The sequence below is a fragment of the Ptychodera flava genome, chromosome 12, assembly GCF_041260155.1.
Source record: "Ptychodera flava strain L36383 chromosome 12, AS_Pfla_20210202, whole genome shotgun sequence".
Classification (NCBI taxonomy): Eukaryota; Metazoa; Hemichordata; class Enteropneusta; family Ptychoderidae; genus Ptychodera; species Ptychodera flava.
The window spans coordinates 18,151,060-18,178,916 of record NC_091939.1 but is presented as its reverse complement, the minus strand read 5'-3'; the positions used below and the strand labels follow the sequence as shown (position 1 = coordinate 18,178,916).

General features: G+C 36.5%; 1 protein-coding gene across 7 annotated transcripts in view; it reads right to left on the bottom strand.

The window, feature by feature from the left end:
- Window positions 1-4,019: 4,019 nt before the first annotated feature.
- LOC139145253 (membrane-associated phosphatidylinositol transfer protein 2-like) overlaps window positions 4,020-27,857 on the bottom strand; it is a 97,601-nt gene continuing 73,763 nt past the window's right edge. For 4 of the 7 annotated variants that reach the window (XM_070716284.1, XM_070716285.1, XM_070716286.1 and 1 more), the window contains 20 exons: window positions 25,814-25,946; window positions 24,906-25,109; window positions 22,595-22,840; window positions 21,199-21,510; window positions 20,833-20,922; window positions 20,232-20,324; window positions 19,420-19,744; window positions 18,486-18,696; window positions 17,396-17,867; window positions 16,450-16,620; window positions 15,394-15,519; window positions 14,914-15,062; window positions 14,478-14,516; window positions 12,445-12,561; window positions 11,860-11,976; window positions 11,410-11,558; window positions 10,915-11,064; window positions 10,382-10,565; window positions 9,705-9,833; window positions 4,020-9,246 (listed from right to left, as the gene is read on the bottom strand). In XM_070716284.1, the coding sequence (XP_070572385.1) occupies window positions 8,956-9,246; window positions 9,705-9,833; window positions 10,382-10,565; window positions 10,915-11,064; window positions 11,410-11,558; window positions 11,860-11,976; window positions 12,445-12,561; window positions 14,478-14,516; window positions 14,914-15,062; window positions 15,394-15,519; window positions 16,450-16,620; window positions 17,396-17,867; window positions 18,486-18,696; window positions 19,420-19,744; window positions 20,232-20,324; window positions 20,833-20,922; window positions 21,199-21,510; window positions 22,595-22,840; window positions 24,906-25,109; window positions 25,814-25,946 (3,708 nt within the window). In that variant the 3' untranslated portion in view covers window positions 4,020-8,955. Of the gene's footprint in view, window positions 9,247-9,704; window positions 9,834-10,381; window positions 10,566-10,914; window positions 11,065-11,409; window positions 11,559-11,859; window positions 11,977-12,444; window positions 12,562-14,477; window positions 14,517-14,913; window positions 15,063-15,393; window positions 15,520-16,449; window positions 16,621-17,395; window positions 17,868-18,485; window positions 18,697-19,419; window positions 19,745-20,231; window positions 20,325-20,832; window positions 20,923-21,198; window positions 21,511-22,594; window positions 22,841-24,905; window positions 25,110-25,813; window positions 25,947-27,857 lie in introns of those variants that run through there. The other 3 variants (XM_070716289.1, XM_070716290.1, XM_070716291.1) reach the window with 2 other exon arrangements.

Below are 27,857 nucleotides of genomic sequence, written 5' to 3'. Positions count from 1 at the left end.
ATCAAAGGCTTTAGAAAAATCAACGAAGGCACAATAAAATTTTCCACGTTTTCTTGATAGATATTTCTGAATAACAGACTGTAAGATAAAGATGTTATCTATCGTAGAATAACCGTGTCGAAAACCTGCCTGAGTTTCATCAATCTTTCCCAATGCTTCAGCCCAAAATGAAATTTTACTAAAAACACTTAACAGGGATATACCTCTGTAGTTTTCGGGAGAGTCGGCTGAACCGCTTTTATATAGGGGACAATAATTGCTTTCGACCAATCTTTTGGAAAAATACTTGCGTCAAAAAGTCTATTAAACAGGACATTTAAGTAAGGTATCAAAAAAGAACTTGTAGATTTAAAAAACTCCCCTAAGAGCAAATCAGGACCCGCTGCTTTACCATTTTTCAGTTTTCTGATTGCCTTTTCTATTTCATCATTAGTAATCGGTCCATTGAGAATATCCCAATCTATATCATTTACAGGCTCATCTGCTGAACTCAAGGTACTTCTAAAGTCGTCAGACAGAGGAAAATCATCTTCAACAGATACATTTTCTACAAACAGGTTTCTAAAATAATCATAAAATACTTCTGGTGTAATATTACAAGTCTTTTGAAAAATACGAATAGACGTAGCACGTCTCACAGTCATCCAGAATTGTTTTGAATCTGTGAAGGCAAGAACACCCAGTTTTGCCTTCTGCTCACTAAAGAAATTACGTCTTTTGTTTCGGCAGGTATTTCTGAACTCATCCCTAGCGTCTTTGTAAAGATTCAACTCCGTTGTATCACTCTTGTTTCTAAATTTTCTCAGTAAACCATACTTCTTTTTCTTCAAAAAAGCACACTCTTTATCAAACCAAGGAGGTTGCTGCCTCTGATTTGACATGGACAACGAAGCCTCCTTAACCATATTGCATTGTTCTGCTACACTCATAAAAGCATCATGTACATTTTCAATTAAATTGTTTACATCAACAGAAAGATCTACAAATTTATCTTCGAAATGATGATTTTTCATATATATTTGTAATTGGCTTGAAAATTCCCAACTTTTCTCAGGACGCCAGGTGCATTTTTGTAAAACATGGTCACCCATATGTACTACACTCCTTGTATTTGGTTTCAATGGCATAAAGGTTGCTGCTAAAGAAAATGACATAGGAAAATGGTCTGATTCGCTACGTAGTTCAATGGAAAAGTTTTTGACATTTGTGAAAAGATCTGAAGACGCCAATGTGTAATCAACCACACTTGTTCCAGCATTGGCAACACATGTGAATTCTCCTTTGTTTGCATCGAAACCAACTCTACCATTCAAAATATGCAAATTGTAGGTACAACATAATGACAACAGTGAACGTCCATACAAATTTACATCTTTGTCTTTTGACACTCGTACCATATTGAAAGGGTCATTGTCATAACCATATGTGGAATCTATTACATACTCTGGATTGTCATTCATAATATAATCAGGTTCTTCACCAGTTCTGGCATTGAAATCACCAGTAACAATAATGTACACTTCTGGAAGATTTGTAAGAATATCAGACAATTCATTTTGAAGTAATTCGATGCCATCTGTAGAAGACAAATTGTCATAAACTTTTGAATAGCGTGGTGAGATATACACACAACAAAACAATACATCTTTTTCAAGGGCAAAAATATTGCCATTAAACAATAAGAAAACACAGTCATGAAGCTTTGATTCAATATGTTTAACGTATGGAACTAGATTGTTTCTAATTATTGTACATACACCACCCGGATAACGACCAATATTTGTAGTTCTCTTACGTATCTTGTTAAAAACATGAAAACCTGGAAAATTTGTGTCAAACTGATACACACTTTCTGACCATGTTTCAATGAAAGATACAACATCAAAGTTCAGAACATAGTTGGCAAAATCAAAGCACAATTTATTTTTGAGACCTTGTACATTCCATGTTAAGAATGTTACCTTGTCTAAGTTTGGGCCGCGGCCGAGTCCCTAGTCCGTTCTAGTTTGCATTCGGCTCCGTAGTCTTGTCTGTGGACGTTGCAAATTACTGTTCACAGTCGTTTCATTCTGTACCGAACTTTCATTGTCACTTGTCCTCTTGTCAGAAATTTTCAATTTGCCGTTCTTGTAGTATCCATACTTGCCTTGCTTTCTAAGGTCTGCCAAAGTTTTTCGTTGTCGCTTCGTTAAGTCGTTGCCAATGCCTACTCCGATATCTGTCAATTTCTGCCTTGCTCTCAGTGCGGTTAATTTATCGTCAAAATGATGGAACTTTACGACGATTGGACGAGGTTGATCTTTCCAGTTCACCGATACACGATGCGCTCGAACTACATCCCTGTCATCCCATATCTTATCGTTTGCCTTTTCATTCAAGATCGTAACAACTTTCTTCTTGCACTGTTCAAAAGTCTCTCCTTCTTCTTCGCTGACACCATATAACCGGGCGTTGTCTCTTCTCGAAAAAGACTCTAATCTGTCAGTATCATCTTCCAGACTATCTAACCGTTCGCAAATGTCGTCAAGTTTTGCGATACTGCAGCAAGGTCATAGCCAGTAACACGGTTATCTTCTTTTAGTTCGTTGATTTCTGACTGGATTGATTGCTAGCAGCATTTACATTTCATGCTATGAAATTAAGAAAAGAGACTACTGAACAGTACTAAGATTGTTGAGTACGTTTTTGTACTATGTACCTGTCAATTTATGTACTTTCCTTCATGTAATGTTAGAGTGTATTGGGCCGATGGCCTTAAATCACTGAATAAAAGACCTTAAAGACCTTATAGTATACCCAAACAAAGTACTAATAAGCCTACAGAAAGGCCTTTATCACTTTACCAGTTGATCCAATGGCGAGTTTCCCTACAATAAGAGCATTCCATATCCTATTTCATGAAATAGGAATGCCACTGCCACAATGAATTTGGCAGTAGTGGAGCGTGGTTGTATGGTGGTCAGACCGTACCTTTCGAGGGGTCATAAAGTATGCAAATGGATACCACATAGCATGCAATCCAGTCAAAATTTATTTCATCATCGATCTTACTCACATTTTATAACTTTAACCCTTTTACCATCATGGTTTGGCCCAAACCCATTATTGTCAGTGGTAAGTGTGGAGTTGTATACAGTGCATTGGGGCGAACAGGTTCAACCCTACCAAGCAAGTTTATGCATTTCTTCTGAAGTGCATGATAGGAAATTAAAATGTTGCCACACTGTTCAAAAATAAAAAATTACTGCTGCTGCTTCACCTCATTGATTGACAAAGACTTTGTTCAATTTTGTGTTTACAAACGGAATGATTATAGATAGCAGTGGGTATAGCAACACTGGCCCTCTTGTTCCATGCACTACGAATATTTGGATGAAAAGAGCAAGGGTACCCATTGGAGTACTGTGTCCATCATGCTCTACTTGAGGACAACTGAGGAACATGGCAAACCCAAACCAAACCAAATCGAACCACCAAGACATTGTGATTATTCTTCCAGAACTGCACAACATAGGTTTAGTCACTGCAGCTACCCTTCACAGAGACACCTGCAGGCCCTTCAACATGCATATCTGCTGCAATGACATCTTTGCCCAGTCTATGATGTGAACCTACACATGGTCCAGGGCACGACAGCAACTATCAGAGCTATTTCACTTACACATTGTTTTCGTTGAAACAATAACAAATATCAAAGAATCTAAAACCATACATATTGCCAGGCCAGACATGATTTCTTAGTACCTAGGATGAAATAATAGTAAATAGTACTCCCTAAGTTGACAGAAAATTGTGACCCTCAAAAAAAGTCAGATGCAAGATTTGAAGTGCATGAATATCAAACATTGAAAACAAATCATTAGCATAAAATTTTCATACCGAAACAATGTTCATTAATATAATTTGCTGAAATTATTACAAATCCACCTTGCATCTTGCACTAAGTATTGGCAGATTCTGATAATACACCAAATTTTCACAAAGTCGTGACTACAGACATGAAAGTAGCACACAATGTATAACGTAAGTAGAATGGCTTTATTCAAATCAGGTGTATGCACAAACATTGACACAAGTACTTTACAAAAACACAATGTCTACATATGACAGAAAGTGGCAAATGGATTTCATGATAGCATGCTATGATATCAACTAAAGTCTTTGGAAAAATGGAAAGTAAATTCATTGACTTCATCAATTGTTTCATGTTAAAACTGATTTAATAGCTTCATCATCCATTGACCTCACTGAACTATGAGGTGAAAGTTGAAAGTTCACTACTTGTAGTCCTCTGGTAGTAATTACACATAATCTAGTTTGCAACGTGGTCATTCATGAGGAACTCTGCCACCTGTATGCTCCCAGTGAAATGAAAGTATCTACAACAGAAACAAATGCAGTTTTCCAGCACACTGGGAAATAAATGCATGTGTGGGAAAATAGAATATGAAATGTTTTCGTATTCGCAGACAATTGTTTAGTACTAGACTGAATTGCTAAAACTAAGAAGTTTGAAAAATCTCTATAGCATCTGCAGACAAGTAGATTGAAATGACACAAATAAAGTAATAAATTAATCACTTTAATAATATATTCCAGTTGTAAGATGATAGTAATCTATCTTTGGTATCATGGGAAAGTTAACCAGTAATCATTAATCTCAGCTTTGCTGTTACTTGTAAAACTGAACACAGCAAGATTAAAAATAATTTGGTGGGGGGGGGGGGGATTTGGCAAGTTCTCAGCTGCTTCTTTACATAATGAAAGTTAAGTGTATGGCCAGCTGACTGATGTTTCATGCCAGTGTCATAGCACCACACATTACAAAGTGAATTGCGCCCTCTAAGTTGATTTGCCTCACTACTTTTTTTTTTCAATGTGCGATAACTTTGTGAGTTGACAGTTCAGTTACCTGTTCAGTGGGCTAAGCAATACTGAGGGCATCGCCATGCTCTTCGGCTACTTTTGTTACTTTTCATTTATTTTTCAAGGTACTGATCAGAAAGAAAGTCCACAAGACCAGCAGAGAAAGTAATTTGCATTAAAAAGCTTTCCAACATTGTCATTCTGAATTAACCTTTTTTTTTTTGAGTCCACTGAATAATAGTCGGGGTATCATTTCTACAGAAATATTAGAATCAAGAATGAAGTGTACACCGCTGAGTACTGCTTTGATTTAAGAGACCTTACTGACTAATACCGGACAAAAAGTGGGGAAATGGCTACAAGTATGACCATTTTGTGAAATACATACCATTGGTAAGTTACAATATGCCCCTCCCCCAGTAAACTGTCCACACAGCAAGGACAAATTTGGCTTGTACATGCATGTATGTTTATGTTAGGGCTGTGTGCCTGAGTGTGTACATGTGTGTGTTTTTATATCCTTAAATTGAATGCTGCCGATGAAGATTCTGGTAAACAAAGAATTAAAATAAAGGAATAAAATATCAAACTAAAAACCCTGAAATAAGTGAAGTACATCTTTGTTAAGATTTGTCTCTCTCATCTGAATCATAATCCACAAGCAGAAATTTAAAGATTACTTTAAGCCATGATCGATATTATTAAATGTTTAAAAATACTTCCAGCTAATATGCAACCAAGGTACTTGCTACAGTCTTCTACAAAACTACAAATCTGGCTACCTCGACAGTTACACATCATGATAAAAAGTCTCTACATCCTAGGTCGTACCTGAAAAGTTACATGTAAATGTTACAAATGTTACAAGTTGATGAAAGCCACGTGGTAAAATCTTTAACTTTTTGACAAATATCAGAAAAGAAAAGTACAGGTATTTCAATTTTTGACTAATATGATATTAAGGTGTATCAAAGGACTTGCTTTAAGTATTGTCATCTTTTCATTTTTTCTGATATTTGCATTTTTTAAAAAGGACAAAAACAATTTTTAAAGAAACATATAATTGGTTGCGACACACATCAGTGTATATTAACCCCTATCCTGCCAGGCTTGTCACTTCCCAATCTTGCTTTGTCAGTTAAAAGCAGTATTAAGCTAAAATCCTTTAAGTACCTTCACCTACTTGGCACAGTATGTTCAGGCCAGTCAAGTCAATAACAATTGTTTACAGTTTATATGTTTTTTAAGGGGCCTTCAAATGTCTAATTCTTTGTTAAAATGCAACACATGGGACACATTATGCCTGTTTGGTTTTAATGAACTTGACCTGATGGTGACATATGAACTTGGCATGATAGGGGTTAATGATAAACATAGTGAAGAGTCAGAATGTCTCAGGGTGAAGTTGTCCTACATGTACCACGTGTTTGAACAGCGCCACCTGTGTCAATTGTGTGATGATCTTACACGGTCATGACTGCAGAATCCCCCATTTCAGAGCTCCCGTGAAGAATTTTCAGTCATTTTACAGCATGTCTGTTTGTCAAAAAACTGTTGGCAAAGGAGTGACGCACCTGAACAACACCATGCCCAATCTCTGTTGTGAAAACAATAGAGCTAACTTGGGGGGGGGGGGGGGGGGGGGGGGGGCTGTTCTGTCTTTTCAAAAGACTGGAACCCCTAGGACTCTATTGATTTATGATATTGTTCGATATCGCCATGTGGGCACAGTCTTAAGTCTTCCAAGCCAGCTTGAAGAAATTTAGATATGTAATGGCCATGTGTTTTTGCAAAGTCTCCATTTACATATTCTTCTAATTGACAAAACATCGTATTACCTTAAAAAAATTCAAGATCATTTCCATCACATTGAATTAACTGTTCAAATTTACATACTCTGCTTGAAGTGAAAGGATGAAAATTTGTGGACACAGGCATCTTTTTATCGATCACCAGGAACCTAGGGGGTAAACTATAATTTTGCATCAATCACTAGTAACATAGGGAGTCATCCTGATTGGACAGAGTGCTTGCCTAAGATGTTAAAGTTATTCTTGTTTCCATATTCATATTTGAGTCACTGACAGAAATTGGTATTTGTAGCCCAGGTTTAGACCATAAAATATGCAGTATGTAATTTTTATTGTGATAATATACTTGGCACTTATGCATATTGCATTGAAATAGCATAAATTTGCATAAACATTTAGTTTTCCTTGTTTCATCACAAATATTTAAATCAAAACTTGTTGTACTGTAATTTGAAGTTTGACATTTTTGGTTTAATATGTTTTTGTGTTTTCTGAGATTTCTTCTGCATTGTTGTTGGGAGCACTTGGTTTAATTGGTACAGGTGTACCCTGGCACAGTACAACAACACAGCACAAAGTCTGTTTTTCGTAAGGGGGGATGTCAAAACAGTTCATTTTGACCAATTACTGCAATAAAATCTCAACATTTTCTACAAAATGGCTGATGAAAGCACAGGGGCCTCAGACTGAATAAAAAATAAGTAAACAAAACTACATACAGAAGAGAAAAAAGATAAATAACATGAATAAAAAGAAACAGAAAGCTAAAAAATAGACAAGTAAACTAACATCGTATCGTTTGTTTTAAATTCTCTCCTCCAATTAACACAATATCTCAGCAGTAGAATGAGACAGATTTTTGAATAGTTGTTGAAGTATACATATCTTTAGGTACTACGTAATAATACAGTGACAATTAAATTTTCAGAATCAAAACGTTATTATCTTTTATATGATACCTTCTGTCAGTGACTCTATGAAGACAAAATAACCATACGAAAATGAATACAAAAATGAATATGAAAACAACTTCAGCATTTTTACACAGCTGAACAACCCCAGAAAAATACCCCCAAGTCTGTAGTAAAATGTTTGAGTTCACTTATCTTCACTTCATGCCAACTCTTTTGCAACGGATTTTGCTTGGCAAGCAGGTGATGGACAAAGTTGTTCCAACCATTCTATGGATATGTTGGTATTCCAGCTGTCAGACGTTTCACAGTAAGATGACATTTTAGTTGATGCTTCTCATCTCAAAAAAATTCTCTAGAAACAGTCAATTTTCTCACACCATCAGCTTTCCCGAATATTTTCTCACAAAACTGTCTTGTAAACAACCTTAAAAAAATCTTCATCTGAGAAATCAGGTTCAAGGGTAATCAAATGAACAAAAAAATAAACAATAAAATTTGTAAAGCAATGTACACACTTGATTCTTATCAAGCATTTATTTCTCTCAATGTCTTTGAAACACCACACATTTATAAGTTACTGGATACACAGCTCTCTGCCAATTTAAACATTTATATCTGACAATATTATTATATCACAACACTTTTCACCAATAAATAGACTGTGGATAAATCTGATCAAATTACTTTATAATTCTAAGTACCATAAATCCATTGCAGAATAGTATAAAGTCGTCACAAGCGATAAAATATGCCTTTACAAAAAAATCTGGTACAGTCCCCTCACAACATGTGCCTACCACCCCCTCCATAAATCCTTAGAATGGACTCATTCATGACAGGAAGCAAAAAAGATGCAGTGAGAAGGGATGGGTAAGTTTGGTGACATCTCCATAACTTGAGATGAACACCTAGAAGTTTGAGAAAAGCTAAAGAAATTCATATTTCCCTTCTATACCCCACATTGACTGATCCCTTCAGTAAAAGACAAGTACTATTTTTTTTATTTCTAAACACAAGGAACTTCAGCCTCAATTTCAAATGACGTGGTTATCAAATGTTTAAAACCAGGTATCTAGTATTGATTTTTTCACTTCTATGCCAAAAGGACACTTATCACTTCGATCCAGTAAAGACAGAAATGCCAGGATGTTCAATTCTTCAAAGAAAGAGCCCCTTATCAGATCAAGAATTATCAAGTCCGATATAAAACCAACTTTAGAGGAGTTGAGAAACATCACTATGAATCAGAAATAATTTACATCAGAATTTTTTATCCATGATTGATGTGTGATCCACCACTGTGTTGAAATCTACAAAGGGCACTTTGTTCATTTCAAATGACGCTAGATTTGTCTCTGTCGCTACTAGACACCCGTTTCAAATTTGACACCGCTTGTCGAGGCTCTGTGAGTGGTGGGACTTCTGTGCTGCGTAAAAGATCTTGCCGGAGCCAAGCTGTGTCCTTGACCGGATGTGATTGTTCCCTGGTATGATGCGACGCGTCGTGCAGGTTGCTTTGTCGGCACTTTGACCACCTGGCATTGACCGGGCAAACTGAAGCACCCTTTACGTAGTACCATTCTGGAATTCCCGACAGCAGGGCGTGACGATCTCGCAAGGATGTTGAGATGGGCTGCATAACCTTCACTAAGAACCTGTTGTTAAAAAACGACAACAAATTATAAACACATTAAGGGTACTAAATGTAACTTCTGTTGGTGAACCACATGATTAACCCTTGACCTTTGATAGTTAACCTTGTGACTGAACGTTGACCTATCTACATGGAAATGGGTGAAAGGGTAACAAAAGAAATGCATACTATCAACATTTTTGAAAAGCTTGCATGCTTTATGTTTGGATCTGAAAATTTTTTTTTTTCAAATCTTATCACAAGCAATTATCACGCCTTCTATAAATTAAAATCATAAAAATAATGATGATAATTACAAAACATTAACTCTCTGACACTGTGTATTGGTTCCCCTACTCTTTTGAAACCAAGAAACAAAGTCTTGGAGTAAAGGTTTATGAAGTCAACAGTGTATGAATGTTTACGAAATTCCTCAAATTACCAACAGATTTGTTTTTGATGAGGCAGAAGCAGCCTTACCTGCGCCAATGAGTGGTTTTTCTTGGATGCCTTGCCAACAATGAAGATTTGGTGCGACTGCAAACCAATAGAACTGTAAACATTGACGTCCTTGTTTGAGCCGTATGCAGCATGTATCACTAACTTTGTCTGCAAAGAATATACCGCAGTAATTTTCAGACTGTGAGTGAATCCATTGGTGTAATGAGTATATGCTAGGTTTGGTTTTGCACTGATGTTGTCCGTAGTGTCAGATTTGTGTTGTATTGTATGAAGTTCAACAACATAGAAATAAACAAATACACTGTTTACAAAGTGATGCCTGGACTACAGGTGACATAAACCAAGGTTTCCTGTTGGCGTCCTCGGTAGCAAAGCGTACATACTTTGGTACACAAGTCCACGTTATCAATTGAATGGCTAATTTACTGGCAGGTCTGAGCAAAAGATTTGGTGGTCCTAGACCTCTGACCTTGGACTTGTTTATGCCTCAACATGATCATGTACAAATATTGAAAACTCCGATAGACTTGACCAACCTATGATAAATCCAATGCCTGGTTGATTGTATCTTGCTGCAATATACTTAACCAACAAAATGAAAACTCCATTATTCAGGAGTATTCATCAAATTTCCTTGTTCAGACAGATTGATACTTCACACCGTAACAGAAACCCAATTGCAGGCAAATACTCACATCTTGCATTAAATTTCTCAGGTAATTTGCCTTCTGTCTGAGCGGATCAGCCGACAAGCCATCGCAGAAGTTCACCATGCCGTGTGGGAAGTTGTGCTGTGCCAGCCACTCCAACACTTTTTGTTTTTGCATATCAGGTCTTCCAGTCACGTACAGAATCAGGTAGCCCAGCTCCTGCCAATGCCTGGGACGAGAAAGTCATAAATTTTTTGTTTTAAAGAGATAACTTTCTGATAAAAGACAAAACAAATCAAAAACAGATTTTCCATGTTCTGCATAGCTAGCAATTCTACTTCAGGTCTGTATGGTGTATCAATTTTGTCTTTACTCTGAGAAACTCTTCATGAAAATCAGCCTAGCTTAGGAAAATCCTCCTGATAAAACATTTAACTCCACACAAATACTAACATATGAGAAGGTTTACAAAAGCTGCCAGAGAAAACATCTCATAAAAATTTGCATTCCTATACTAGATTTATTGTATGACTTTGACTCTTCTAAATGAGACAATTCATTGTATGGATTTTAGTCACCTGACCACATCCACTGCCCCAGCACGGACTTTTGGATCTTTTCCCATGATAGAAACACTGGCCGTAAAGGAGCCATCAATACTGAATGCCACAGCTTCAGTGCGGGGTGGTAACACTAAGAGATAGCTGTCAGCTGAAGTGTGATCTCCCCTGAAAATAGGAACAAAAACAGTATAAAATTCTTTCCCCTGAACAAGAAGACAGCTCACAGCTTTCACGTATCGCAGTCCTCTGTCAGGCAGAGAGAGGCACCTGATCTGCAATATTTCTAGAGTGGTACGCTTGTGTTTGAAGTTCAGTGACAACTGCAATTAAATTCTTTTGACGATAATTCTGTAATGTGCTCCTATCTCCATTTTTCACAAAAAGTCTTCTGTATAGAGTCTGTTAGTACTGGCATGATTTGAAATTCTGTTTAGAATACATAACAGTAAACAAATTCTAATCTTTACAGAACTAGGACACTATACATGATTTTTCTATTTCCACTTTTACCTGACGACCATTTTCACAGGATAGAGTCCGTGTCCGAGGCGACGGGATTCAGGTATAGTGTAGGATGTTCTGCCATGGTTACTGGTTGTCACGGTATCAAAGTAGACCCATTCACCAGACGGCGGCTGGGTCATGATATGGATGTCAACCTGTAGAGGGCGCAATATGCAGTGCATTCTCACTTGGGATGTTAAAAAAAAATTATTCAAACAGATGGCAAATTGTTATTGATTATTTCAGATGCAGAAGATTTCACAGAGATTTAGTATATAGGCATAAAAAATATTTAAACTGAACTGATAATCATAACTCTCCTGTCAATTTTTTTCTGAAAGAAGTCAGTTTGTGAGCAGAGTGCATCGTGGGATTTAGAATTATCTGATCAGACAGACTTTCCAGTGACATTTTTTTTCATTAAACCACTTTCATCATTTACATGAAATACTTTACCTTCTCCCCAGTAAGAGTGACCATGTCAAGAGGTCCATACATAAATCTAGCCGACAGCGTCTGAGGCAAGTCTTCTGTGATTATCACGTCATTGCTGCGATGATTTGGACTTACATTCTAAAGAGACACACACAATAATATTCAGAGTGTTTCATGGTCAAAATATGGAAACAAAATAGACTTTGAGTTTTCTCATTTTAGATATGCAAATATCTATATTTTTCAATCTATATCTGTATCTCTATATCTATTTCTCTGTACACACAAAAACACAAATCAACTTATCACAGTCTTTTAAAGGTGCAGTTGCAAAACGATAAAAGAAAAAAATTCTCAAAGTATAGTTAAAATGTCCATAAGGCCAAGAATAAAATTTAAAACGGAGCAATTGTCGCTTCCTTTTTATGTTTGGTTGAAACTTCTAATTCCACTTCCAAGTCTAAACTACACTCCCTAATAGCACAGTAGTACAGATGATTAATCAAAAGTAAGTTGGAATCACATGTTTCATGAAATCTAGAATGGCTTTGAGATTTTTGCTACGACACGAGTGTGAAAAGTTGCACAACAACGTTAATATTTTACCTTCAACTTGACATTGGTTCTTCTACGTTGCCACTTCTCCCTGGGCTGAATCGGAGTGAAAGCCGACATCTGCTGCTCTTCACCCAGATTTACACTCACAGTGTCATGATGCATGATCTAGAAACATGAAAAAACAACAACATTATAATGCTCCACAGAAAATAAACACATTACAGGAATGCTGGACATAATGAGTGGTACCAGAAATTGACTTTTATTTTCAAGATCTTAATGGTCAGCTACTAGATGCGCGTCCAAATTGTTCACACAGAACCAAACAGTAGAGACAGCAGCATTTATCAATAGCAGGGATGTTTTCCAGTATTTATAAATACCTGGGATGTTTTCAACAGAAAATAATTTGGCAGCACTGCTGTATTTACCCTGGGTACTTTCATGACCTTCTTTCAGATAAAGTCAAGGAATATTTACTGAATAGAATAAATACAGTGAAGTAGATGTTTCTAAAGCAAAATTACCCACACTTGTATCTTTTGTCTTCCTGAACTATGAAATTAAACTCAATTGTGGACAGATTGGTTAAAATCTTTGATCAATTTTTGCAGTTTTATATTAACAATCCTCTATAAAGTGAGTTGATGTTTTTCTCAATATTTTGTCATCTTCTTCTTCTACAATCAGGAAAGATTTCTCATATTGACTGTGACTCACTTTCAACCACATCATCAACTAATTTTGGTGCCAAGGACAAAGAATGAGAGAGTAAGTGGGGCTATTTTTTACACAGAAAATGTGACTGACTTCATGTAAGGCCAAGAAAAATAAAAAGTTTGTTTCACATCCTAGACATATTGCAAAAATGATGCGGTGACGCAACCTTTTTCCTTCTCAATTTTTTTTTTATTCTTCGACCAACAAGAATGTGCAAAAAAATATGAAAACAACATAGGAATGCATGCAGAGATAAGTACACAGCAGAGTTGCTTGAGTATTTTTGTATAGCAACAGTTCTGTGGTTTGACTTTTAGTGCAGCAATGCACAGTTTTGACAGCTTAATATAACAGTGACATATGTGTACAGTTCTGAATGGAATGTTAGTGTCAGTTATTTTGTTTACAGTTCTGTTTTATACAGCACTGTATTATGCACTATCGTCACTTATTTTTGCGTTTTTTTCATTTTATTTCCTCATGAGCAGAAAAAAGGTAGATGCAACGGGTCTGAAATGACGCGCACACAGATGAGAAACAAACTTTTTATTTTTCTTAGCCTAACAGACAAACTCACACTCACACTTGAGGAAAGTTAACAACAAACAAACAAACAAATCAAAGTAAGATGTGATACATGTACTAGGCATGCGCAAAGCAAAACAAGTTTGAAAAAATACATAGATATGAAGGTTCCCAGAGGGGCTGTAGTAGGTAACAAAGGACACAGACCTTGGCATGACTCAACAATCAGATTTTGTACATTTGAAACATTATGAGCTGTCTGTGTGTAATGCTTTACCAAACAATCAAACATGACACAAATGGAGGCTTACAAATTCGACAAAATCTCACATTGGTACTGGGGACACAAAGACCAGCCAAGGAACTAGCACTACCATTAAAAAACGCAAAACTAGGTTGTCAAATTTACTTTTAATTTGCACTATTTCCCTGAATTTCCTTTGGCGACCAGCCTTTTGCAGAAGCTCAAAAAAATCGCTTGCTGGAAAACTGCATCTACAAGCAATCTGCGTTGCCTAGTACTGATACAGGGACTGTGAAATCCACAGAGTCCTTTCGCTTTTCAATAATAAAAAAAATCGAAATGGATGTCTGTGAAATGTATGCCATCATGATACAGCTTATTTTAGGAAAATAGATTCACAAATGGGTGAACCAGCAACAAGTTGCTACTTAATCTAGTATATTCACTACAGAAATTGCAATGAGCCAGCTTCATGCAATTTTGGATATAATTTTCAGCCAGGTCTTTTCAGCATATTAAAAAAGAATCAATGTAAAATTGTTATTAGAGAGTACAGCAAATCAGCCATGATCAAATGCTTTATATCCTTCACCTTAAAAATTTGTAGCAACTCTTCTGACTGCTGGACGATCTGTAAGCAATGACAGAAATGAATGTGCTAAGGATATTAAAGATAGTGCTACACTTCCTCACAACCGGGAAAAAAAGACACAGGAATGAACCAGGGAGGAAGGACCAAGGAATAGGTTGTGACAGGGATCGGAAAGCCAAAAGGGCAAGTAGTTGAAAAGCCAGCATCGTGCTTGCAGTACAAACTACAGATAATCTTGGATTGAGTGAGGAGATAGCAGAATACAGAAGGAAGAGTACATTGTCAACTGGGGTACAAATCAGATTGAGATTCTGGTAAGATTCTTGAAGATGCAGAACACTGAGGGGGGTGTGGGGTGTGACAGTAGGATTCATCTGGGGAGGAATCTGACAAAAGTATTGACTAAAACTAGGGTTTTGGATGGCAATCTACATACCTGTCTCAAAATAAATGCGATTACATCTGTTGATTCCCAGTAGCTGGCATGGAATAGATGTGGTAGAGCTCCTGTTGGGAAGGCTTGCAAAGCTTCCGGGCAATACAAGGCATAGTCAAGTCGTTTGGTCCCCCACCATTTACTAATAACTGAAATAAAATTCAGACACAAATACAAATTACTTGAGATTTTCAGCGGTCATCTATGTTGTGATCTAATTATCTAGTGCACGATTGAGGCACATGAATATGCATCACTGATAATGATACATTATCATAAAATTTACATACTGAAACAATACCCATTGATACACTTCACACTGATGAATACTACCGTATTCTGCATCGAGCATTTGATAGTTTCAATTACTTTTGAACTTTTTCATGGTTGCTTGAATTAAACTAAAATTCCATCATTTGCAAATACACAGCCTCAGCAAGTTATACGAAGTTCCTGTCGGTTGATTTGAGTTGTACTCACTGTTTGATAACTGAGAGGAGTTTGCCAAAACATCAGTAGTGCTGATACTGCCCAGGCTTGGGTGTCTCTGTAACGTGCCACCGCTTCCTTCTCCAAAGAGAAAAGAATTGCTGCTGACGATATCGGCTGAAAAAGGAAAGTAATGGAAGATATCGACTCGTAAAGAAATTTTTTGCTAATTGAAAAATGAGCTTCATCTGGATATTAATGAAGGATTTCTAGGGATGGCAGTGGTCTTCTTGATATGTATTCTACTTTGCCTCTCACGATCATAACGTTCACTCATATGCCCTCATTGGCAAGAACTGTCCATGAATTTTCGGTGCTAATATTATCAAAGGTGTAAAAACATGCACAGAACTGGAAGGTATATAGGTTTTTCACTTTTTAAGAAACGGAAGACTTTGCATTTGTTTATGCATTCTTGCCTGCATAAAGTGGAGTACTGAATGTTAGGATGGTATGGAGTCGAAATACGTTACCATGGTAGCAAATGATGCAGACAGGAAATGACAGTAAAGAAAGGGACTAGAAATGGTATCAACACTGGGGAAGATAAATAAAAAGATAATTATTTCACCCCATTTCTCTCGGTAGGGGTCCAACTATGCACAGACAACAATAGGGTTATACCATAATTTAGTTGTGCAAAGATAATGTCCAGGGGAAAAAATTAAATTAGAGACAAGATCAAAATATTTGAAAGCTGAAGAAATCGGGAAAAGATGCACTCAATGGATGGTGGTGAAATTTGACGGCTGAAAAAAGATGGATATTGATTGGACAAAAGCACAGAGGATTAGATATCAGAGAAAACTAGACTGAGATAGCTGTTATTTGCGCTTTAGATGATGGAAGTGATGGTGACTGAGATGACAAAGATGCAGACACATGGAAATGAGGGAACCAGACACGGAATCTGAGGAATATGACGAGGAACAGAAAGCAGTGATGATGTGGGAAAGGAAAACGTCCGCCGAACTAGTTTATGAAACTGAAAGCAAGTACAGTGAACTGTCTACGTCATGGATTATCACGGATATAACAGTTCCATACCTATATTGATTGAGTGGCCATCCCCAAGAGGGAATTTCTGATACCTCGGTACTGTTGACGGTGGCAGGAGGGTAAATTTGGTGTTAAGTAGCGGTTCGAGTCGACTCGCTGATGGGTCTGTCCTGTGAAAGAGATTGTACACTTGACTGCAGCATGCCTGAAGTGGTGCCCCTGAAATTGAAAATTAAAGATAGTACAATGAATTTTTCAGAACAAGGGCTGTCCTATTTGACTATACTATTGGAATGCCAGAGAGGAGAAGACTTCACCCAAGGTGAACAGTTTTACAAATCAACAAAACCCTAGAGGCCATGGCAGGCCCCATAGGAAAGCTAAATTCTTTTTATGATAAAGGTTGGGCCCACTGGTATACCAGTATGCCCAAAATATCATTGGACATTTCTATGGGAATCCTATAGGACTGAATTCCATAGAGATGAATCTTTAATGTTTTGATTCTTGAACTAAATTTCAGTCCTCCAACGTTTTTATTATCTGTGCCATAAAAAACCTTCTTTTGTGGTATGGTTTAAAATATTCATCACATGTTAACAATTCTATTGCTGATTGGCTTAGAGAAACTCACCATAACAGAAAATCACTTATAACATTTAATACCTCACAGTTCAGTTGAAACGCTCACATCTTTACCAGCTTTCACCCGGTTTATTAATGAAAACATCATTAAATGCTGTAAATGCATTAATTTTCACAGGGATTTATTTTCACTATGTTTTATGTTTTTAGGTATTTGCAGTTGGATTTGAATTCACTGATTTGCCAGTAAAATGATACAATCAATAGTATTTAATATTTTAATTTAGTGGTTTTTGTCTGACAGCAAAAGTAGTTAAAATAATCGCTGTGAATAATCAATGCCTTTACAATATTTATAAAAGCTTAAACTTCTGACATATGGATTGTGTGATTAATCCGTTCAACTAACCTGATGTCCGATCATCTGAATGTAACATCTTTCTGTACGCAAGGACAAGTGCCAAGGGAGAACCGAACATAAAGAAATCGCTAACTTCAAAGTCAAACCTCAGCAGGTGATTATCCGGAGGGTACTGACTTGCAGTACTGGTACGTCTAGACTCGTTACTACGGGTACAAGTCAGCTGCTGGTGCCCTCGTTGGCCGAAGGTAAAACTACTCTCCCTCTGAAAGGGCGAAACTGAGATCGGCGACCGTTTCATGGATTCGCCATTTTGCGGCGTACTGTCGGAATCTAACTGATGCAGGTCACCGCTGCTGAGGCTCATCCCGTGCGACCCTTGTAGATGTTCTTCCTGATGCGTTTCACTGGATTCGCTTTCAACGACACTCATCTGGCTGCCTCTACGACTGGCCAACAGGGGGCGGCATAACGCATCGTAGCCCAATATGGCACCCATGCTATCTCCAATTAAACAAACCTGTGATGAAAGCAATTGTGGAGATTTGATCAACACCCAAGTGTATGATCAGTTAGTTTCACATTAAACATGAACAACGTACAATGGAGAACAGGGTATACACTAACAGTATACACTATGATATCCAAACCATAGATCTTCATCATTAAATATGTCACACTTGATATTTCATTGCTGAAACTTTGCAACAATTTGCCATGTAAAGTTTCAGATTTCTGAACTTCTGAAGTTGATTTAGGAATTTACCAAAATTTCTGAAACATTAAGTTTATATCCTTTCACTAAAATGGTTTGAACCAATCCCATTGTTGTCTATGGTAAAGATGGACCTCTGCACAGGAAAATGGGGTGAAAGGGATAATACATGTATATAGTAAAATTTTCTTGAGTCAAAGAGAATATCTTTCACTCAATGGCATGTCAAATTTACTCATGGGACACACTGATTTGAAGTTTCCAATACTTCAATTACGAAAGCCTACCAAAATCAATATTTACCATAAATTTTAAAAAAAACCCAGCAACAACAAAAAAAGAAAAAAATTGAACTTGCACAGCATTATTCACAGAAGAAAAACCTCGCCAGTGCCTCTTATGAATAAACATGAAAGGACTCACTTGTCCATTAAACCCCAATCCCTCTTCTGATCTCATAAATTCATTGAAAACGCTGTTAGCTCTGTTGATGACGGTAGATATGATGTCTACGTATTCGGGATTGGTCGTTGCCATGACGGGAAGCGCTCCCAGGGGCAGGAAATCGCCACATCCAGTGGACTGACAGTTATCATTCAGCGGTGACTTTGTGTCATAGCTGTACGGGCTTATGCTGTCACGATAAAAACAAATTTTTCAGATACAGTAAAAATATATTTCAACAGGCCATAAAAACTGACATACAGTCAGATCTGTATAATTCATATCAAAGTTGATAAACGATGGCTGTTTATATTCCTTCACTGCTTTAAGTTGATCCACTTAAAGTCACTTGCAGTGTGGATTTGCTGGTTCACACAGCTCAAGGAGTCTACGCTTACGGTAATTCTTTATACATGCATATCCTCTTCAAGAACACTTCTCTAGATGTGCTACAACTACTGCCCCCTTTGGCAACTCTTTTTTGCTGCAGAGGGTAGAGTGTCTGTGATATTCTGTGATATGCACACTGTCTCTTTACACTGCGCAAGGAAGGAGCTTTCCTTTCAAAGACCTGATAAACTCACTGAAATTATGTGCTTATAATAAAACTACTTTGAATTTCTTTTGAAATATTGTCACTTTTATTGATTTTGCCAGTAAAAAAATGAACATAGTTTTACCAAATTTCAAAACATATCTAGCAAAATGTCATAACAGATAAGAATGGTTGCAATGACATTAGGATATGTTAATTAGCTAATTACCATAAACAGATGTGTAACCACCCTGCTGATTGTCAATGATTCAAATACGGATCTGAGTGATTGTGTGTATATATATATCCAAGTATTTCTAAAAGTGAAATATCATTTCATCGCTATGGAAAGCCATATTTATGAGCTTTGTTACTCACCTTGTCAGGATATTCAGTGATTCAGTACAGGTAGCTGGACAATTCACCAGTTTTACCACAACCCTTCCATGGGCTGCCGGGAAATGAGCTCGCACCACGGCATCGAGCGCAGCGGAGAACGTGTTCAGGTCGATGTGTTTTGAATTGATATCCTGGCCGCCATCCAGGATGTTACCGCCGTGCAGGATGAGAAACAGCCAATGGATATTGCACTGGTGGTGTTCGTGACGTAAGGTTGGTGATGCTGGCGCCGACATCTCCATGCTGGTTTGTCGTAGTGATGTGACTCGGTTCTTGCCGTACATCGCAGGGCTGCCCATTTCTCCTGTCAAGAAGAGGGATGAAACATATAATTGTTGATACTCCCACCCCTGCTTTCCTTTCCACAGGTCCAACTTTGTCATAGAAAACAATGGGTCATACCAAAACACAGCATTGAAAAGGTTGAACTATCATTTGAATGTACTTTTTCATACATCGTTTCCTTGACCTCATTTTTTTTTTCTTCCAACTTATATCTGTTGTTTTATGAAAGGTGGAGGTCGTCACCTTGTAAAACATCCCAATCTCCATGACATTAACTTGAATGGTTTTACTGCAGTATGAACTGAACTGATTCACATGTAATAAACACTGGAATGATAGATGTGAGTGTGATAAAACAATAACTGTGTCTTGTGAACAGAGTGTCCTATCATAGTTGGAATCATATCATTACAGAAGATGACTAGCTGGAACTCATTTTGTTAGACTATTTTGAAATCAGCGTTTTAAAAAAATTGCACATTAATGTAAAATTGACGCATTACTACCTTCATCAATGGATGTCTCAGACATTTCCCTCATCAGCAGTTCTTCAGAACTCCACTTTGTAAGTCCTGCCTGTATATTTACATTAACGTCCTCTGTAATACAGAATGAAGCAAGAAAGTTAACAGCAATCAATGCAATGGATTTCGATGTTTACTTTGCAATATTAAAATAAACCTACTAATGTTTGTTGTTTTCAAGTTTAACTTTTTAAATTTCAACTTGAATTTTACAGACAACAGACATTCATCAAATTACACTTTACCGGATAGAGGATGACTTATCAGGAGCATTTGCCTCAGGTGCGTCTGTCAAACACGCTGATCTTGCTGCGGTGTTTTCTGAGTACCACAATACTAAAACTTCCATGAACTTCCACCGAACATTAAAATTATCAGTCTGGACCTGTCTGCATGGAGTAATTTAATTGTACCGCTAATTCGGTGGTAAATTAAATTAGTGGTGTAACCTGTTTCAATTTCCTCACAATTGACATGATCGATATCTTACAAATACAACTCATTTGTGACTGATTTTCTTTCGGTTTTTTTTGGTGATCCATCCTTATTTATAGACTCTGCGGTTGTCTCTGAAAGCTCTTACCTTGTGCATCATAAAACTCATCGTCTGAACTGTCCGTGTCTCTAACAATTGAGTTCATTCTCCATTCAGATAGCGTGGCAACGGCAGAACCTATTGCACAAAACATACAAGGTAATTTGAAAAATAAAAGTCAACATATTTTTCTACATTCCATCCACTCAATAATTATCTAAAACTTGCATATACCGTGATGCCTGACACAAATCATGTCAATATGTTTCAATTAATAGGCCTCATATTAACAGTAAATATTTCTAATTACTGAACTTCATCCTCACCTTTACATCCGGTTGGAGTGATCTACATGTTTTCTACACCTTATACACAGACATTTGGGAATGACAGCATCATATTTGCAGTACTCACTGTGTGAATCAGCAGACAGTCTTCCCGATAGTTTCCTTTTCCCGGTAGGAGCAATTCCAGTCTCAATAGTGGGTTCAGTAGCAATGGGGCTGTCTTCGGATGCCGAACCCAAACTCTCTATATCCACAATGTTTGCCGGAGGTGGTGGCGAGTCTTCGTCCCTTGTGATTTCTTCGGTATCTGCCATCTTCTCGGCCAGCTCCTTCTGTGCTTCTTTTTCCAGTTTCCTGATGTCACTGATGTCCAAACCACTCCATTCGTCCTGCCAGCACCAGGCCTGCCTGTGGGCCCGCACCATGGTTTTCCTCAAAGCTGATCACAGAGAAAGTGTACTTTTAGATATCTGTACTGTGCTTAGAACATTGTCACCTTCGACCATTGATGATTTTCCTCCCCAAAAGAATATTTTTACCTTTAACCCAGAATAACCTTTCCCCTCAACAGCATGTATTTAATACATTCATACTCACACTTAGTACTGTGGTACTTGTATTCTATTTATTTGGCATCAGTGGTGCTTTTCATGCATAATATGAGCTTTATAATTCAAGCATCTTGTTCACGGTTCATGTAATCTAAATATCATGCAATAATTGTGTATCCTCCACAATTATAATTTTAACCTTTGATATTTTTCATTTATGTGTATTGCATATACTGCAGTCCTACAAGTACTCAAACCTTCTTATGATCGATCTCAAGCACACACACATATTATATAAAATCTACTGAAATTCACACAAAGACATACTTTCTTAGTTTACAATCTGATAACACACTCTGCTTTTTTAATTAATTTTCAAACAAAATGTGCCGTGAGCAAATATTGCATGCACCAAGGTTTTCCCTTGATGCAAGAAAAGTGTTTCTTATAGAGCCTGAACTGGTATTTTTACACTTGGCAACTGTTCAAAAAATCGTCAAACTGGTTACGGCAGAGCTTTGAAATCAATAGGGATTTGTGGCTAACACTGTTTTGCTCTATTAAACGAAAACAATCGTCTGAATTGAGAGTCGAATAAACGCTGACAAGCATTTTTCTGATTAATTACACAGTTCGTGCAGACAGGTTAATTAGCAGCTTAGACAAATTTGCGACGGTGAGAATCCATAGAACAAGCAAATTACATTATCTTGGATGATATTAGTGCCAACATCACAGTTGACATCCATTTTTAAGAACAGCGCTTTGTGGTTACTTCAGTCATTTAATCATTTACTAGCAAAATTAAGGAAAAATTAAGTCTCAGTAATTTTCCCATCAGACCAGAAGCCGGACTAACCATGGCCAGATATATCAACTGTAACATTTGATATTATTGTTAATGACCAAATTTTACAACATTACAAATATTTCTGATATGCCAAATGTGAATTTATTCGATACCATACTTACCTACATCATGTATAAACCTCTCTATTTTGTTTTGCATTCCCCAGTATCTAAACTCTACCCGACAGAGTTTGTATGAACACATAATTTTTTTATCGGAGGGTCTTCTCGTGAAAGTCTCAGTGTATTCTTTGAGCCATTCCTCATTAAGAGGACCGCGGCCAGTCTTTTTGGAGATGTAGTACTTCGGGTCTTCTTCTCGCTTGTACTCACTGGTGGAAACACCGTCTTTGACAATGTCGAGCCTGTCTGAATCAGAAATCAACAGATTACTTTGCAAAAAAGTCCTTTTTGTTGAGATGCATTAAGTAGAAGATCCGTGAAGAAAACTGTAAAGGGCTGCCTTTATGGAAAAAATTACTTTGATATGACCCCTGACCTTCCTTTGAACCCTGTGACCCTAAAGTAACCTATGACATCATGAGGTTATATTTTCACAGTCTGGGTTAAAAGAGTTAATGTTATCACCACATCCTGTTGAAACTAAAGTCATAAAACACACAAACACATACAGGGGTGATGCTATTTATCGTTATAACAGAGCTGTGTAGTTCCTGATGTCTGTAAAATTTTAGTTCCTCTGCTCCATTTGTAGATGGCCTATGTACGTAGGAGCAAATAGGGAGTAGAGGGGTGGAAGGAAGCAAGTTATGGGTATTCAAGATGAAGCCTTGCTCTACGAACACTGAAAGCTATGGTTGTTACATTACACCTCATAAACAATGCATGGAAAAAGGCTTACATCTCCTAAACATTGCACAAAAAAGCTGTAAGCAAAATCTGTGTCAAATGCTTTTTTTAATTGAACTAAGTTTGGTTCTGAAAATACTCATCATACATAAAATTTATTCCATAGTTCAGAATATTTATATAGATTAATGAAAGCATTATTGCCCATACATAAATTTCACCATCATTTTAACAAGTCTGATTGAAGACATCTCTATGAACACACAAAAAATCGTTTGAAAGCTATCAGTCTGGCTGTTTCAAAGAAAAAGATATATTGACCAAAGATGAGAAATTTGACCTAAAATATTAAAATATGTAAATTTCATCATCTTTTTGACGAATCAGCATAGAGTCATTTCCAGAGTGATAAATTTGACCTGATTCAGATAAAAGTAGGTTACTAAATTTTATCACCATTATCATAATTTTTCTCCAGAAGAGAGGCAGGCAAAATGATGATCGATGATGCAATTTTGTTTAGTGACAAGATTTAATTCCTACGATGTAATTTACAATGAAGTATTTCATTAGGTGTGTTATACGTTAAGGGATGGGTTTCCTTGGTGGACAACATAAATTATAATGCAATCAAAACTCAAGATGGACACAATAATTGAGTCTTCTATTCTGTTCATCTTAAAGTGTCACATCCATCTGTTTTTGAACCTTTTTTCTACTTTGAGTTCATGGTGGATTCAAATTTTCAGTTTCATCTATCACCCGGGCGCTGTTCCAGAAATGAATTTTTTGCACCTATGATCCATGCATTGTCACAACTTTCAAATCGTGGATATTTTCAAACCATGGACATTTTCAGTGATTCTTTTTTGGGTGTATTACAGTCCAGTGTTGTACACAGCCTGAGATAAATGAAAGCTTTGCCCCATTCTGAAATATACTTAGAGATACTTTACAAAATTAATGTGTTACTGACAAAGTCATCAGCATCTCGCACTCAACGCTGGATTATTGGTCTAAGTAGTGACACAAAGATTAAAAACTAATTCATTACAAATGAATTGTAAACTTGCAATTTGATTAATTTAGTTTAATAAGCTGAGATATTGTTATGATAGTGAAAGAAAGATTAGTCTGATGCAAATTGATTTAACATTGTTTTTATCTAGTTTTGTTTTTTCTGTTTTGTTTTGTTTTTCTTTTGGGGTGGGGGGTTGACATGCAGTCAACACTGTTAATTCTAAAACAACATTTCTAAAGGCATATTGATACCTACCCACATGCCACACCCTACTTATTATACATGGGAACTTGAACATTGTGCAGAGCAACGTTATCACCATCCTGGCTCTTTGCCATGTCTCGTTTGGTCAGACTGTTGACGCTACACATCAGTGAATGGCAGAATATGACTTTTAGCAAATGAGGGGCTGTGAAAGACTGTAACCCGTTCCACACCATGGTCTGGCCCAAACTCAAAGTTCTAAATGGTGATGGTGTATCTCCTTATAGGGAAATTGGGGCAAACACACCAGTGTGTAAAATTGTCTTAAAACACTGGGAATGAAATACCATAAAACTGACCTCAACAATATCACAAGTGGACACGACATATTAAACTTACCTAAAGTTCTACTTCTAAGCTCAGTTGATGATAGTTCAAAGGCATTTTCAGTGGTTCCTGGGTCAGGCAAGTACTTGGTTTCGATTTCTAGCGAAAACTTCTCTACAAATGGACAGGTGTATCTGGTCTTTGTGTAGGGATATGCATTCCAGGCCTCTTCTTCAACTCTGAGGGCAGACTTCGGCAGAATGGCACGAAACCAACCTTCAGGAAAGATCAGATCAAATGATTTAATTTACAATTGACAAACAATTAACTTATGTTTTGCTTAAAAAGAGTAACATAACTCCTCATGAAATAGTTAAAATACCCTATAAAACCTTTAAAATTCCTGAACTCCATAAAAACATCAGGAATATTTGAATATACTGTGATAAGATATGAATAATAATGTTCAGAATCCTATTACCATGATTATAGATAAGGCGAGAGTAAAGGACAAAGCAAACAAACAAACAAACAAAGAAACCTGTTTTTGCCTTCTTCTATTGTTCCACTGAAAAGTGGTCCAAATTTGTTTGGAAATGATAACTTTGACCTATTATAAAGTGTGATGATGAAAATTTATGGAAGTGCAATTAATATTTCATCCCTTCTCCAAAATGAGTGATATTCCATGAAAGTAAAGCTTCTCTGCCTGATGGATTTCTCTGTACTTTCAAAACCCTGCACAAAAGGCTGACACAAAAGAGTTTTCCAAGGTTGTCTCTGATTTGGTTCACATCTGTGACTTTGTAAAACAGGAATGCAAACCTTACAATGAAAGAAATTACATCTTATGTCATACTGCAGGTCACCCCTGTAGGAACTGTAAACACCGATAGGAACACATGCTGAAGACATGTGCATATCCATGTTACCAATGACCAATCAAACAGACTCTGTTTTGCATAATGTTAGACATTCACCTGGTAAATGATTCCCAATGTGATATACTTTATAAGTGTACTGCCCTGCACCACCTGGTCCATTGGTGTAAGGTTTGTTTTGTAAAATTTCCACACCACTTCCTTCACCTTGACTTTCTTCTCTGCTTTTTTTCTGAAAAAAAAAAGAAAAAGAAATAACGAAATTGAAAACAATCAAAATTATCAGAGGTTTCAAAATGTTTCACAGAAATTTCCAGAAGTTCCTAAATCAACTCAGCGAGCTCAGCAACATTGTAATTGAAAGGCTCACTGAATGGTATTTATTATTCAGGGGAGGAAACATTGCAGTCAATTTAATCTTTGTAGGTTGCATATTTTTAGAAGGAATGGTACCTGCATTTTTGTATCGTTGGAATATGAATCAAAATCAGGAAAGCAAACCTTTGATACTTGAGTACAACAGTACACAGGATTCATCTTTTTATATTCTTCACTTTTATCTTTTTTCTGTTTCAGTATGTATCGGACTTAGTCTCATTAACTTATTCTCTCAACACTGAGAAGTTAAAAATCAAAGGTTTAAGGGTGGCAATCACCTTCAAACATACTTATTTTGACTCATTTTTCTCATTAAATTTGACATTGGCACCCCTTATATTAAGTATATATTTTCTGTTAGCACTACACCAGAAAATTTTGTAAAATCTGTTAATTTTCTTGAATCACTGACAGACATATGCTCATTTATGAAAATAAAGACGTTTTTCAAAATCTTCAGATATAGAGCCGTATTAAAATGAAAATATATAATGAGGCTTATTGCAGGGTGCAAATCATCAAATTCAATAAGAAAAAAACAGATTCAAAATAAAGATCTTTGAAGATGGATCTCACTCTTATATTCACAGTCATAGGTATAGCTCGCAGTCTGCATTATGAACTGAGCTCACGGCAAAAAGGCAACACATTGGAACATATTAGATCCTTGTACACTTCCATCTGACAGACTGACACTCTTCCTGCCAGGGTCATAGGTCACCATCAGGTCAAATTGGTTCAAAACCAATAAAGGACAACATGTGCACAACACGTAATAGAATTTCCAACATACCAGCTGTTGAGTTTCTGCATGCATTGAAATTACATTAATTTCATCTTATTTAATATCCTGTCATAATAAATCTTTCATCATAAGTTGATTTGCCAGGATTATAAGTATATTTTACCCAGGAGTGCTTTTAAAAATTAAAACAATTTTTATGGCTACTTTAATTTAATGATGGATGAGGTATGTTGTATGGTACATGAAACTTCCTTTTATCACAAAATTGAACAGAATTTTGGCAAAAACATTTGACACAAGACAAACTTTTAAGATTGAAGTTCAAAAAACCTAGACATTTATTTACATCATGAAGGAGAAGAAAACACTAAACAAAACTCTTCTGATACAAAACACAACAAATTCAAGAGGTTATTAAATGCATTAATCTTGGTCAGACTTTTTCTCAATTTTCATGTCATGAAATCAATCACAGAAATCAGAGAATACTAAATTTGTGAATTTGGCATTTTTTAATATTGCATTGGTTATTCATAATTTTTCAATTATCATGTCATGAAATAATCACAGAAATCAGAGAATATAATATTTGTGAATTTGGCATTTTTAATATTGCATTGGTTATTCATAATTTTTCAATTATCATGTCATGAAATAATCACAGAAATCAGAGAATATAATAATTGTGAATTTGGCATTTTTTTATATTGCATTGGTTATTCATAATTTTTCAATTATCATGTCATGAAATAATCACAGAAATCAGAGAATATAATAATTGTGAATTTGGCATTTTTTTATATTGCATGGGTCATTCATAATTTTTCAAGTGTATCCTTGGAGTTACATAGTCTTCATGTTTATCTGAAATTTTTGTACCATCCTTCTACAAAGGCTGTTGGCCCACAAAGTAAGGTACACAACTTTAATTGCCTCATCATCATCATCACCACCATCATCATTTTCATCAAGATTTTTCTTCCTATTATTATTATTATCATTATTCTTATAATTATTATT